The 16096-nt window shown below is 43.8% G+C and overlaps 1 protein-coding gene across 3 annotated transcripts in view; it reads right to left on the bottom strand.

Annotated features, from left to right (window-relative positions):
- Window positions 13900–16096, bottom strand: part of IGF2BP2 (insulin like growth factor 2 mRNA binding protein 2) — a 164432-nt gene continuing 162235 nt past the window's right edge. For all 3 annotated transcript variants that reach the window (XM_021069998.1, XM_021069997.1, XM_005670057.3), the window contains one exon: window positions 13900–15763. In XM_021069998.1, the coding sequence (XP_020925657.1) occupies window positions 15671–15763 (93 nt within the window). In that variant the 3' untranslated portion in view covers window positions 13900–15670. The remainder of the gene's footprint in view (window positions 15764–16096) is intronic.

Below are 16096 nucleotides of genomic sequence, written 5' to 3' on the forward strand. Positions count from 1 at the left end.
CTTTATGATAGTTTCTTTAAGAAGAGCTCTAAGTACCCAATATTTAACAAATTTTTGGTACTTTCTTGTTTGTAAGTTGGGGGATCAAGGTGGCTATATTGCTTTGATAATTTCTTAAAAAATTTACCTAATATATACAAGAAAGGGTTTGGGTGTTTGAAATAGGTGTTGATTTTATTTACTTACCAATAAATTCACCTCTTTAATTCAGTGGCTTTCAATTTGTTTTGATTGCAACTCATGGTAATAAATGTGTTTTATATTATGACCAATACACATGTGATTATATATGGACACAAAATTTTACAGAAAAGTATTACTTCTTTCTACATTGCTAGTTTTCTTTAAATTCTTTTTTTTTAAAATGTGGGTTGTGACCACTACATTGATTTTTCAACCCACTAATGGATAGAAATCCACAGTTTGAGAAACCCTGCTCTGAATGGGCAAATAGCAAGATACAAATTATGTTTAAAACTATAAAGCTTGAGACCACAAAAGTAGGATAAATGTGGGGTTGTTTTGAGATGAATCAATCTAGGAAAACAGGCTAGAAGTTTTCAGCCCTTGATGGAAATATGTGGTGTAAACAGTCCTTGTTCTTTAGGTTTTTACATTGGCATTTTGTAAAATACGTTCAGTAAAAGCCTTATTACTTCTGTGTAGGATGTAAAACAAAGGGTTCTATGGACCAGCGAATATGTGTTCCATGTCTTTGCCTCCTGGGATGCATGGCTAATACAGCACATCACAGTCTTAACCTAATGTGTCTGAAACCTTGGACATTGAGCCCTTCTCCATGGGACACCTGCGGAGTGGGTGGAATACGATTTGTTGGGTGCTGGGGGGAAGCAAAACAGAGTTCTTGGTAGCGTGTGTGCTTCAAATATACGCCCCTCCCCACCAAGCACATACACTGCTTCCTAAAGGGCACGTGGTGTTCGTAGTCTGTGGTACCAGTTATATTTTTCTTTTATTGTGTCAGTAATAGGTATTCATCGTAGAAAAATAAAATACTGATAAAAGGTAAAGAGTAAGAGTTCTGCAAACTCACCACCCAGAGTGAATAACTTTTTTTTTTTTTTTTTTTAGGGCTGTACTCGCGACATATGGAGGTTCCCAGGCCAGGGGTCTAATCGGAGCTACAGCTGCCAGCCACAGCCACAGCCACAGCCACAGCCACACAGGATCCGAGCTGCATCTGCAACCTACACCACAGCTCACGGCAATGTTGGATCCTTAACCCACTGAGTGAGGCCAGGGATCAAACCCACAACCTCATGGTTCCTAGTCAGTTTCATTTCTGCTTCACCACAATGGGAACTCCCAGAGTTAATAACTCTTTTAACATTAACATTTTAGTATATCCTGGCCTTTGGTATGTACTCCTTTGTGTGTGTATGAATAAGTGTGTGTGTGTTATATACACTTGCACAAGTATACTTTTTTTTTCTTTTTTAGAGTGGCATATGGAGTTCCCAGGCTATGGGTCGAATTGGAGCTACAACTGCCAGCCTATACCACAGCCACAGTAATATCAGATCCGAGCGTGTCTGCGACCTACACCACAGCTCATGGCAACGCCGGATCCTTAACCCACTGATCAAGGCCAGGGATTGAACCCAAAACCTCATGGATACTAGTCGGATTTGTTTCCGCTGTGCTGCAACAGGAACTCCCAATTATATATTTTTATTAACAAATATGGAATCACACTATATCTTGAACATATTTTCATGCCAATAAATATTTACATTTTAGTTGCTGCGTAGTGTTCCAGGGTATGTGTTTAATTTTTTTTTAAATTTTTTAAAAATTATTTTTGCTTTTTAGGGCTGCATCTGTGGCATATGGAGGTTCCCAGGCTAGGGGCCCAATTGGAGCTGTTGCCACTGGCCTACACCACAGCCACAGCAATGCCAGATCTGAGCCACGTCTGCGACCTACACCACAGCTCATGGCAACGCCAGATCATTAACCCACTGAGCGAGGCCATGGATTGAACCTGCAACCTCATGGTTCCTAGTCGGATTTGTTACCACTGCGCCATGACAGGAACTCCTGCTTATAATTTTTTTAATCAGTAGTTAGACATACCATCTTGCACAATATTTTACTTATTTTCTTATTAGAAATTTATTTCTACATTAAAGTCACATATTTTTAAAAAAAATCACCCATTGGTATTTTGAAATTTCTTTCTTCTGCCATAAGATGGTGACTCCATTGGTTTAAGTTTTATATTTTTCATGTGTAAGCCTTCCAGATAAGTTCATTTTTATTTATTTATTTATTTATTTATTTATTTATTGGCTGCACTCTTGGCATGGACATGTGGAAGTTTCTGTGCTGGGGATTGAACCTGAGCCACAGCAGTAACCTGAGCCACAGCATTGACAATGTCTAGTCCTTAACCATTAGGCCACCAGGGAATTCCCATTGTGAGAGAGTTAATGTCTCTAATTAAATTCAATTTTAGTGGACTATTTTTAAATTTTTAAAAAATTTTTCTTGGCCATACCCATGGCACAGGGAAGTGCCAGGGCCAGGATTTGAACCTTTGCCACAGCAGCAACTTGAGCTGCTGTAGTGACAGTGCTGGATCCTTAAATCACTGCACCACAAGAGGACTCCAGACGATTTTATCTTTTTTTTTCAACTAGTTTATAAAAGGCTTTGTTGTGGAATTTTAAGACATATACAATCATCACCCCTGTTTAGCAGTTACTAAAATGTGGCTTTTTTGGTGGGGGGAGCTGCACCTGCGGCATATGGAAGTACCTGGGCTGGGGTCAAATCAGAGCTGCCACAGCAACATTGGATCCAAGATGCTTCTGTGGCCTATGCCAGATCCTTATTAACCCACTGAGCAAGGCCAGGGATTGAAGCCACATCCTCATGGATAGTAGTTGGGTTCTTAACCTGCTGAGCCACAACAGGAACTCCACAATGTGTCTAATACTGATTTGCCTTTTTTTTCATGAGAGGCAGAGCATCTGGAGTTTATTAAAGTAAAACCTTGACATATCTTTCTACCCATATACTTAAGAATGTCTCCTTAACAAATAATTTTTTTAAAAAGCCTGTGTTATTTTCATACCTAATGAAATTCATAAGAATTTGTTAATACCATCCAACAGTTCATATTCAAGTTTCCCCCCAAAAATTTACTATATTCTTAAAATAAGAATGTATAGTGGATTGAATCTTGGCCCCTAAAACATGTCCACATCCTAATCCTTGGAATCTGTGAATATTACCTTCTATGTCAAAAGATGTGACTAAGGATCTTGAGAAAAGGAAATTATCCTGGATTATCTTTGTGCCCCCTAAATACAATCACATACCTTCTAAGAAAGAAGCAGACAGAGTTTTAAGAAAGATGAGCTGTATACCTATTTTGAGGTATAAACAAAATCTGGAAAAAGTCTTAATAATGGTTGGCTGGACAGGCTCTGTTGGTTTCTACTTTATAAACTTGTGTTTGGAGTTTGAAAAACGAAGAAGAGGAAATGGGATTACAGAAGTAGAGACTGGAGGGGTGCTACCATGCACCAAGGAAGCCTGGAGCCCCCAGAGCTGGAAGAGCCTTCTGAGGGAAACTGGCTCAGATGACACCTTCATTTCAGACTTCCAGCTGCGTAACTGTGAGTATATTTCTGCTCTTTAGATCCATTAAATCTGTGGTAGTTAGAGCAGTCTCAGAAAGCTAATACAGGATTTAGTAAAATGTACATGTACCTTTGGTTATTATATCTCTTGGGTCTCGTATTCAACAGTAGTTTCCTTCTTTGTACTATTATTTATTAGAGAGACTGGGTGTACCTGTGGAAAATCCCACTTGTAGATTTAGTTTATAGCTCCTTGGTGATAGTTAACTACTTCCATCTCTTGTATTTCATGTAAACTGGTAAATTTGATCTAGAGGCTTGATCAGATTCAGGCTGAATTGATTAGGCAAGGATACTTTCTTAGTGGTTCTGTTGTATTGCATAATGTGACACATAATATCTGCTTGTTATACTTACTGGCACTAAGATTGATCTGTGGTTCAGGCCATGAGAGTTCCTTCTTGGCTTTTTTTTTTTTTCTTTTCTTTTCAGGACTGCACCCGCAACATATGGAGGTTCCCAGGCTAGGGGTCCAATCGGAGCTACAGCTGCTGGCCTACACCACAGCCACAGCAACACAGGATCCAAGCCACATCTGCGACCTACACCACAGCTCACGGCAACTCTGGATCCTTAACCCACTGAGCAAGGCCAGGGATTGAACCTGCAACTTCATGGTTCCTAGTCCAGATTTGTTTCTATTGTGCCACAACGGGAACTCCCTCCTCTTGGTTTTAAATTTAATTGTTGGTCCATTTTTTCATTAAGAGGAATATAATGGTGATTTTCTAATTCTTTCATTCCTCTGTGTTAATTAATTACCTTGAATTTTTCTATAAAAAAATCTCATGAACTGATTTGGTTATCCTGAAATGCACTTCATATAGGAAAAATATATGATTTTTAAAACTTTACTTTATTGAAATATAGTAGATTTACAATACTATATTAGTCTTTATTTATTTATTATTTATTTATTTTGGTTTTTAGGGCCGCACCAGGGGCATATGGGGGTTCCCAGTCTAGGGGTCGAATCGGAGCTGTAGCCGCCAGCCTACGCCAGAGCCACAGCAACGCGGGATCCAAGCCGCGTCTGCAATCTACACCACAGCTCACGGCAACTCTGGATCCTTAACCCACTGAGTGAGGCCAGGGATTGAACCCACAGCCTCATGGTTCTTAGTCAGATTTGTTTCCACTGCACCATGATGGGAACTCTGGTTTTCACTTAAAATTATTAAAAGCATTGGCCATATTCCCTGTGTTGTACAATGTATCCTTGCAGCTTGCCCCTCTTATAGTTTGCACCTTTTAATTGCCACTCTTATCTTTCCTTCTCCCCACTGAATTGTTCTGTGAGTCTGCTTCTGGTTTGTTAATATTCATGTGATTGTTTTATTTTTTAGATTCTACATATAGGTGATAATATACAGTATTTGTCTTTCTCTGATTTATTTCATTAAGCATAATACGCTCCAGGTCCATCCATGTTGTTGCAGATGGCAAGAGTTTCATTCTTTTTATGGCTGAGTAATATTCGTGTGTGTATGTCTGTGTGTATCACATCTTTGTTAAGTTGCTTCATGTATTGGCTATTGTGAATAATAAATAGTGCTGCTGTGAACATCAGCATGCATCTTTTTTTTTTTTTTTTTTTTTTTTGCTTTTTTAAACTTAAAAAAAATTTTTATTTTATTTTTTGCCAAGGGGGTCACAGGGCTACTCCCAGCTCACTCACAACTGGAGCTGGGTTCCATGGTCTCTTGCTACAGGGCCCTGGGGGTTCTGAAGCAGGTGTCAGCCTGGCGGTGGATGGAGCTTCTGGCTGAGGTGCTCAAGGTATCTCTGAGCTGATGTTGGCCTGCTGATGGAAAGGGCTGGATCTTGGAGGTCCTGGGGCTGGTGCTGACCTGCTGGTGTGTTGCTCAGGTCCTGAAAAGGCAGGCTGCAGGACGTGGTGGTCTTGGTCCTGCTGTCCACGCACTGGTGGGTAGGGTCAGAGCGTAGGCGAACCTGGGGCTAGTGCCCACCCACAAGTGCATGAAGCCAGGTCCTGGGGTTAGTGCCAGCCCACTGGTGGGCAGAGCCAAGTCCTGGTGTCTATGGCTGCAAAGCTAGGGGGTTCCAAAGCTGATGTCAGTGGTGGTGGGGCTGGTTCCTGACAGTTGGCAGCAGGGTCCAGGGTGTCCTGATGCTTATGTCCACTCACTGGTGAGTGAGGCCGTATGCCTAGGTGGCTTCCTGAGGGGCCCAAGGTGTCTCAGAGCTGTCTTGGCCTGCAGCTGGCAGGCAGGGACCCAGTGTATCCTGGAGCTGATGTCTGGGCAATGGTGGGTGAGGCCGGTCCAGAGGCTAGAGCTGGCTGGCCGGTGGGTGGGTCTGGGGCCTGCACCCTGGTGTGCAGGGCTGGGTTCCCAGGTCTCCAGCTGCAGGGTCCTGGGAGTCCTGAGTCTAGTGCCTGTGCACTGGTGTCTGGGGTCAGATCTTGGGTCTTTGCCCAAAAGTAAGCCCTACCAGCCTTCCAAGCCAGATTCTGGGGGTTCGCCTTCCCAGGGCAGTCCTGTACTGGGGAGCCTGATGTGGGGCTCAGGCCACTTGCTCCCTGGAGGGACCTTCTGTAATTGTAGTTATTCTTCCAACTGTGGGTGGCTCACCTGGGATTTGGGTCTTGTTACTGCCTCCCAGTCCCTCCCACCTGTCTCATTGTGGTTCCTTCTTGATATATTTACTTGTAGAGGATATTTTCTGTTAATCTTCTGGTCTTTCTCATTTAATTGCTCTGTAAATAGCTGTAATTTTGCTGTGCCCTTGAGAGGAGGTGAGCTCAGGGTCTTCTTACTCTGCTGGCCTACATCACAGCCACAGCAATGCCAGATCTGAGCCATGTCTGCGACCTACACCACAACTCACAGCAATGCCGGATCCCTAAGAATTTGGGCAGTATTAATGCTGATTATCATTGCATTATTGGTGCTTCTAGGCCTTTACAACAGACAGATTAGGTTTTTATTCAGAGGAAAAATGTGTTACTGATCTCAAATTCAAATGTTAAGATTTTAAAGTTTTTCTTGATTTTACACTGTAATCTTGAAAATCTTGGTTGCTAACAATATTAACATAATTACTGATTTTACCCTATGACATACTTATAAGAACTCAAAATATCAGGGGTTCCTGTCATGGCTCAGTGGTTAATGAGACCGACTAGCATCCATGAGGATGTGGGTTTGATCCCTGGCCTTACTCATGCAGCTCGGATCCCGTGTTGCTGTGGTGCCGATTGGACCCCTAGCCTGGGAACCTCCATATGCTTCGAGTGTGGTCCTTAAAATACAGAAACAAAAAGCAAAACCCCAAAATATTAGTACCAGCATAAGAAATAAGGTTTCTCAACATAATTTTTCTTTGTAATTCTTTTTATTCTTAGACTGTATTCCTCTAGAGATTCATAGTGAAAAATCACTGTAATTTTTAAAATCAAGTAATTTTTTTTCTCTGAGTGATTATGCCATCAACTTGATACCCAGTTGGATTTATTTGCTTTTAGTGTTTTGAGATTTTCTTTTTGGTTATGTTTTTAAATTATGTAAAACATAAACATTAGTCCAAAAGCAAAACTATGGAATAAGTTACATTCACTTTTGCTTTTCTCTTTTTCTGTATAGATAACTTTTTATTAGCTTGTAACCTTTCCCGTTTTGTAAATATAGCTACACACACACACATATTCCTATTTAACACTAAAGATAGCGTATTATTTATTTTATTTTTTGCTTTTTAGGGCCACACTCGCAGCATATGGAGGTTCCCAGGCTAGGGGTCGAATCGGAGCTACAGCTGCTGGCCTACAACACAGCTGCAGCAACACAGGATCCGAGCTGCCTTTTCGACCTACACCACAGCTCATGGCAATGCCAGATCCTTAACCCACTGAGTGAGGCCAGGGATCAAACCCTCAACCTCATGGTTCCTATTTGGATTCGTTTCCACTGCGCAATGATGGGAACTCCAGGGTTGCATATTAAAACCACTTATGCTTCTTGATTTTTTTTAAAACTTAATGTGCTGGATGTTACCACTCATTCTTCAATTCTTTTTTTTTTTTTTGTCTTTTTGCCTTTTCTAGGGCCGCTCCCATGGCACATGGAGGTTCCCAGGCTAGGGTTCCAATCGGAGCTGTAGCCGCTGGCCTACACCACAGCCACAGCAATGCAGGATCCAAGCTGCATCTGGGACCTACACCACAGCTCATGGCAACGCCAGATCTTTAACCCACTGAGCAAGGGCAGGGATCGAACCCGCAACCTCATGGTTCCTAGTTGGATTCGTTAACCTCTGAGCCACAATGGGGACTCCTCTTCAGTTCTTATTATAGCTTCATAATAATCCATAGTTTCAGGGGCTGGGGTGCATTAGCAGTCCCCTCATGGTGGATGTTGAGGCTTCCAATCTCGTTCTGTTACACATAATGCTGCAATGCATGTGCCTTGTTCATGTTACTTCCTATTTTTGCTAACATACCATCTTTGGGATGGATTCCTAGAAGTGGAACTGCTGGGTCAAATATTTAGTGTATGTAATTTACCAAATTTCCCTCCACAGGAGTAGCATCATTTTGTGTCACCTCACAGTCTTACCTGCAAAGCCTAAAACATTTACTCTTTTATTATTTACAGAAAAGGGCTGTCATCCCCTGCCCGCAGCACTGCAGTCCTTGCCCAGCCCCTCTCTGGAGAGCGTGGGGTGGGGAATGGGCCCAGGCCGAGGGGTGGCTCAGATCACTCTGCTGGCACTCCTCGGTGAGAACTTAGTCCCATGAGCACACAGTACTGGGCGTGGACTAGGAGGTGGTCTGGGTGGGGGCCTGGGAAGAAGAGACCATGAATTTTTGTTCCATAGATAGTGCAGTACCACAGTTATCAATTTGTATCCTTTTTATGACACTTTCAGCCAACTCCCCCCACACCCCGAAACACAGTGTCCTCATATACATTTCATACTTTTTTGGTCTTTGTTAACATATGTATTTTGGAATTTTATTACTATGATTACTATATTTTGCTTCCTCTCCAAGGGTACTTTCTGATATTCAAATTCAGTTTTAAATGTAGTTATATGGTTCAGCTGTAAATTTCTATTTACAACGGAGTTCCCGTTATGGCTCAGTGGTTAGCGAATCTGACTAGGAACCACGAGGTTGCAGGTTCGCTCTCTGGCCTTGCTCAGTGGGTTAAGGATCTGGCGTTGCCGTGAGCTGTGGTGTAGGTCGAAGACCCAGCTCAGATCCTGCATTGCTGTGGCTGTGGTGTGGGCCAGCGGCTGAAGCTCCGATTGGACCCCTAGCCTGGGAACCTCCATATGCCGCAGGTGCGGCCCTAGAAAAGACAAAAAGACAAAAAAAAAAAAAAATCTATTTACAGCAACTTAAATATTTCTTGTGTAATTGGTTTCATTGCTCATATTTAGATTTTTTTTTTATTTATTTTCTTTTTATGGCCACACCTGTGGCATGTGGACTTTCCTGGCCAGGGATGGAATTGGAGCTGCAGCTGCTGGCCTATGCCATGGCCACACTGGATCCAAGCCACATATATGACCTACGCCACAGCTTGCAGAAACACCAGATCCTTAACCCACTGAGCAAAGCCAGGGATCGAACCTGCATCCTCGAGAACACTGTCAGGTTCTTAAGCTACTGAGCCATGACGGGAACTACAGTTTTTTTTTTTAAACATAAGCTTTATTTGGCTTCATTTTTAGTTGGAAATATTTTCATATTTATAAGAAGGACATAGGAATACTCTTATCTGAATCCTTGCAGATAGAAATTTTTTCTGAAGTTTTTATACACAACAGAGAACTTGACTGGGTATAAGAATTCTTGAGTCCCAGCCCTTTTTCTCCTTAAAACTTGCTCTCTGGCTTTTAGTGGTGGAACAGAGCTATCTGAAACCAGCTTTATTTTTGCTTGTTTTTTTTTTTTGTTTGTTTGTCTGTTTTGTTTTTTAAGCAGCTTTTTGGGAGTCTGTATCCTATTAGAATTTTAGTTTTTTCCAATAAATTTGCCAGATCTATCGAGATCTGAATCTCTATTTTTGCCTGGTTGTATTAAGGTAATAGTTTGTTGCTATAAAAGGCCATGTTAACAGTGGCTTAAAAAAGATAGAATTCTCTCTCTCAGGTACCAGTGTGAACCTAAATCATCCAGCACCGATGTAGCAGTGTCATAGTGACAGGAGCTTTTCTAACGTTGGACTCGGTTAAGATGGCCCTTCCAGCTCAGAGCAGCTGTCACCTCCATACCTCATTCTATCCAGTGGGAAGGGAGACCTGGTGGATACATCTTGGAGGTGGCAAATATGCATTTTCCTATCTTTCTGAAAAGTGGTTCCATGAAACTAGACCATGCCATGGATAAAGGTTTCCCATTCGAGTTCTATATTGCTTATAGTTAATTATTGTCAATTTCCCTTGCTTTTTGGTGTTTAGTTGTTTTTTAGTCTCGTTTTTTTCTTTTTCTTTTTCTTTTTTTTGGCTTCACCCAAAACATATGGAAGTTCCTGGGCCAGGGATGGAACCTGAGCCCCAGATGGGACCTACGCCACAGTTGCAGCAACATCAGATCCTTAACCCCGCTGTACCACAGCGGGAACTCCTTTTTAGCCTGTTTTTGATGCTCTTAAGTTTTTCCTTTTTTGATGTTTAATGAGAAACTATAAGAAGGAATATTGAAGGCTGCTAACTGGAAGCCATTTTTGACTTAGAAATCCCTTCTTATATATCAGAATCAAAGACTTTGTTATCTTCAAACTTTTACTTTGCAGATGAGGAGATAGGTCTCCACAGGGCTGTGATGTACGCAAAGCAATAGCTAGCGGACAGGCAAGCAAGGCAAAAACGGGGCCTGGCTTTCTCCTCTTCTGATGAGAAAGTGAGACTCTGGTACCAGAGATCAGGTCCAGGGGCACCTGTCCCTGCCTCAGGCCTGCCCTAGGGCAATTCTGCGCCCACCCTGGTAAGCTCCCCTCACAGCTGCTTGCTGCTTCTTGAGCAAGGCTTCCCCTGGGTACCACCAATTACTGTGGCTTTCAAAGGTGTAAGATGCAGGAGCGGGGGGTGCTGTATTCCTTCACAAAATGACTTTTTGGAGCTGAGAGAAAGCACGTCCCAGTGGTAGAGGGTGGTTAGGGGAACAGGGAAGACAAGACAGCTGTTTTCAAACATAAGGAGAGTTGTCCTAAGTGAGGTGTAGCAGATATGGTGTGAGGTGGTTGTGTCGGGGAACAGATCTCAGGGTCATTGGAAGGAAGAACTATGAGGCTGGGCTGTGCGAAGACAGAGCTGCTCTTCTCAGAAGCCGTGTTGCCTCTCGCCGGTGGGGTGGCCAGGTGTTGGAGAGAATGTAGGGGGCATTACTTTGTGTTAGGGAGGTAGACCAGATGACCTCCAGAGTCTTTCCCCAGTACTGCTGTTCTGTGACTCTGGAGTTGTGAATAGGTTTTGCCAGGTTCAGTGAAGGTGCCTGGAAGTGGTTTTGTAGCTGGGGAGAATCTCAGGACATTCAAGAGTCACAAAATATGTAACTTGTTCATATTGGAAACTGTTGAAATTACAGATAAATTGAGGTGGAGATCAAATTGAGTTTAGTTTTTCAAAGTTTGCCCCGATCACTAGAGGTTATTGGAAGCAAATGGGAATATTCTTCACTGTTCATTGTCAGCCACTCTTAGATCCGAAAATGGGAACAAACCACCAAGTACCTTGGATCCGTGGCCAAATTACTGCTTTTCCTAAGTGTATACAGGGAGCATCGAGGTCAAGTTGAGAGTGTGGTTTTGTTCTCTGCGGTTTCTCCTCGTGCTGGTGGTTTCTAAGCGAGCAAGAACATTAAGGACACTCATGGCTTCTAGAAAGACAGTGACTTGTATGTGGCTGATGTGAGCTCAAACAGAAAATTAACCCGCATATGAGGTCAGTTTTAAAACTGTAATTCATCAGCACCTTAAGGGAAATGTACAGAGGAAATAAAAGGCGGCAGCAACAGCTGACAGTAAACATCAGGGAACTTTCCAGTGGCGTTATTAGACGCAAGCAGCAGCGGTCAAAGGAATCTATTAGGCTTTAAAAAAGTGCATGTACCATTTCAGCTAGTTGCTGAATCTTATATTTGTGGGCTTCTTTCATCATTGCCTCTGTTGCCCGCATCCTTCCCCAGGGATGTAAGAATAAGACTAGGCCAAAAGCTTCATTTCCTTTCTTTGTTGAAACCCCTTCAGACTTCTCACTATTCTATTGATCTCCCTTTTTCTCTGTTTTTAAGTTGGCCCTCTATGCTGGAACTCTCAATTGCAAACCACCTCTTTCATCCTTCTTTTCTATAGCTCCATCCTGGAGGCAATTAGATTGTCTTTGGGCAGAGTTGGAGGGAAACCAATCAAGACAGAAGGGATGTTCAGGCCTGCTCACCACGTCTAGGGAGACATTAGCACATTCAAAACCACTATAGGTCATGGGTTTTCAAGGGGTTCGATCCAAGGGAGCAGGGAGGGGCTTTTTGAGTTGTGTAGGCTAATGAATAAAACCGTTGTTGTTGACCTAAGTCTCTATTTAATGATTGTCTTTTCATTTTGCATAAAACTAAGTTTAATTAGGACTTTCTGGGATGTCAGGATATCTTGTCAAGACAGGAAAAGGCTGGGATTTAAAGCAGAAGAAATGAATACAAAGTTTGTGGTGAGTAACTCATCAGAGCCCAGTGTATACACCTGAGGCTTTTCTAACTTATAGTAAAATGTGATAGGATTTCATCCTGTAAAGGGATAGTCTCATGCTTGTACTGCCTCTGGGAAGCTCAAAAGAGCCAAGTCCAAGTGCTGGGCTCTGAGAAAAATGGGTCATGGGGAGAACATCTTTGCTTAGAACACTGCCAATTGGTCCGCTTCCTGTCTTCCTCTCCATGTGGCCTCCCCTTCAGTTTTTTTGCAACCTAGGATGACGTCTGTGTTCTCTGGACCAGGGCAAGGCAGGCATCATCCTAGAACTTCTTTTCCTGCCTTCTCTTGCATGTTCAGAGACAAATATTTTGGAATTGGGCTGTTTAGGAGCCAGAATGAAGCCCTTTGGCCTCTGTTTAAAGCCCTTCCTTTAAAGATGTGCTATTTCTCTGTCTCTTCATCTGACATGAACACCTTGACCCAGGGGACAGCTTTCAGTAACAACCCTGGCTGCCAGGAACCCCCCAGTTTCTCTCTGGCCTGGCAGTCAACCTCTGGTTTGCTTCTCCCTCTGAGAGGGTGGCAGGCTGGAGTCCTAAATGGGGAAAGGCAGAGGCACAGGGACCAGGATTTCAATGGCCACGGGAAGGGCTGGCCTGTCCCTGTCCACGTTCATGTGAACCATAGTGGTGAGAGGAACAGCTGGCATCTAGATGCCATAAAACTTTTCAAAGAACGAGCAGCATCACAGACATTGTAAAGAATGGGAAAATCGAGTGGGGATGGGACACCAGTGAGGAACAAATTCTGAGAGATTCGGGAGCCCTCAGAGTTTGTTAGAGAACATTCATCTTCTGTCCTTGCTGTGCTATGAAGTCTCCCCAAGAAGCCTGAGCGACCACCTCTGGCGGTCAGCTGTCAGCTCCATTTTCCTAAGATGGCTTGGGTTTAGCAGCCATCCCTGGTAGACCCCACAGACCTGTGAACACAGGCAACATGTGGTGCGGCACCAGTCTCACCAGCCTCTTCAGTGTGTTGGTGGGAGCCCAGGTCCACTCCTCACCGCCAGTCCACGGCTGACCCTGTCCTTCTGAGTTCCTGGAATACTTACACTTAGGCTTTGGGTGGTGGTGGTGGTGAAGGAAGTATCTCTTTCCTTAAGCTGTCTGGCATGTTGTTCTCTCCCCTTTCCCCCACATCAAAATAAGCTCTTTCCCTGGCCATGCTTAAGGCTTCTTAAAGGTAGGGGCTGGTCTCACCTAGTTCCTGTGCAGCAGTATCCACTCCTCCAGCTCTGTGGCTCACCGTGCACACAGGGCTCACCCAGAGGGCCCACCCGCCGAAGTTCTGACTCAAGGGGGACTCCAAGCATCTGTGTTTCTCCCAAGTTCCCAGGTGATACTGAGGCTGCTGGTCTGAAGACCCTCGACTGAGCGCCACTGACCTAGCTCCATGCAGCTTTCCAGTCCTGATGGCATGTGCTGCCTGTGTCCCTAAGCCCCTCAGGAGTGGAACTCACCTGACACTCTGGGATGGGCAACGCTTAGGTAAAATAAGAGGCCAAGACACCAGGATCTTGTTAGCTGGATATATTTCTTTTTTTGTTTGTTTGTTTTTGTTTTTGTCACAGAACACTGTTTGCAGTAGAGGAAACTGGCATTGCAGTCTGGTGGTAAAATGGCTTGTTCACATAAACCAGTACATGTTCATCCTTTAGCGCAAAAAGCCCTAATGGCGCGTACCCTATGGAAATTCAGGATATCTCCAATACTTTCTCTCTCTGTTTTTCTTTGTCATTTTTTTTTTTTTTTTTTTTTTTTTTTTAATAAGCATTTTCAAGGTTTGTCCAAAAGAAGGCCATATAGGTTCTTGGCTAGCGGAAGACAATTCAGAACAGCTGTTGCACACTTGGACTGTCACCTTCTCCAGGCTGGCAGTTGATATTTTTTTTCCAACTCATTTTTATTAAAAAAATAAAAAAATGCTCCAACTATCAGTTTTACAAAATCTCTAAGGGAAACACAAGAGCAAGGTGCTGAGGTAAAAAACACCTGAGGTAGCTTTTTTTGTGTGTTTTTCTCGTTAAAAAAATCTGTAAATTTAACGCCCTGGGCCAACGACCTCGTGTAAATTGCTACTTTCCTCCATATTTTTTTTTAAAGAAAGAAATCATTTCGCTGAATATTGATGGCTTATACACCAAAATGTAAAAAGACAAAATACATTCTTTCTTTGTGGAATTTTTCTTTGTTTGGTTGGTTGGTTGGTTGGGTTCCTGTTTTCCTCTTCCAAAATGCTAGGACAAGTACCATTGACTCTTGTTCTTTTGAGTAACCAAGTGTAAGTTGAGGCTGGTTTGTGTGTTTCGCTTTTGTTCCTTTTGTGTGATGTGATACTCAGAGCACTGCTTTGCCTGGGGGTGCGTAGATGTGGGGATGGAGACAGAGGGACGAGGGAATTAAAGAGAATGGGGATGGAGAAGACGGGGAGGGAGAGATAAACAGAGAGAGACAGAGAATTATATAGCAGTATGCAAAAACCAGTTTAAAACCTGTGAAGCAAAGAGAAATGGGTGTGTGAGCTAGAAAGGGATGAAGAGAGACAGAGTTTCCTCTTCAGAGAGACGGTATCCCTTCTGTTGACATACACAGGTGATCCAGAACTGCTGTGAGTGTCCTTTCGACGCGATTTCCCTCTGGGTGAATTTTGTGCGGGTGGTCTTGAAGCTCCTTACTAAACCATTAGACCTCCCAAAGAACGACTTTATACTTTAAAGTCTAGAAAAGCCTGCTTTCTCTTTGAAAAGAAAAAAGAATTAATAATTGATTAAAAGTTGGAGTTAGTGGAGTTATTTGATATATTATTTCTAAAATATATTAACGCTGCAGGCACCCTGTGTAACCCACAGGCCACATATCTTAACATCTTTCCCCTTCTAATATGTACATACATGTACAGAGACACTTTTCCACAAAAAGAAAAGGGTGTGAATTTTGCTTTGCTTTGAACACGTTCGTTCACCTATGTTAGTTCAACTAAAAGGGATAGCGTGGTGGGAGTTAAGGAGATCCGAGTGGATGGTGAGGTGCATGGCTGGGAAGCCTGCAGAGGCCCGGGGGGAGGCTGGAAGCGGGAGGCTGGGCCACCCAGGGCCACCCTCTCGCCTCCCTCCTGGCCCCCCGGGATTCTCAGGGCCTCTGCAGAGCCCCTGGCGCCTCCACAGACTTCTCATTCCTCAGGATGGTCTTTGGTTTGCTCCCGATCTGGCTGGCTGTGTTTGGTCTCATTCTGTCAGGTGTTGGAAGGGCTACATTCATCCGTTGTTTGCTGGTGCCTGTGGGAGCCTCACTTGCTGCGCTGTGAGGCGACTCCCTGAGGATATTTCTGCTCCTGCTGCTTCACCTGTTGTACAATTTCCCTGATCTTGCGCTGTGCAGTCTGCAGCAGGGGAGAGGAGGGGGACGGGGGAGAAAAAGGAACCCAGTTCTGAGGACAAGAAGTGGGGGCTGGGGACGTGGGGTTGGGACTTGGGGCAGGGAGGAGGTAAACTCAGAAAAGTGTCATCTACCTGTGGGCCTTACTCCAGAGGCCTCTTCTGCCTGGAAGTAGAAAGGCAGAGTTCCCCACCCCCACCCCGAGGCTGCTGGGCGGGGGTGGGGGTGGGGGGTGGGACCCCAGAAACTTGCAGTGAGCTGGGGGACAGATAGGACAAGGAAGCAAAAGCCGGGCACCGGTGACTAGAGGCCTGCAGAGGTCAGACAGCATTCTCCC

This window comes from Sus scrofa, chromosome 13 (genome assembly GCF_000003025.6).
Source record: "Sus scrofa isolate TJ Tabasco breed Duroc chromosome 13, Sscrofa11.1, whole genome shotgun sequence".
Lineage (NCBI taxonomy): Eukaryota > Metazoa > Chordata > Mammalia > Artiodactyla > Suidae > Sus > Sus scrofa.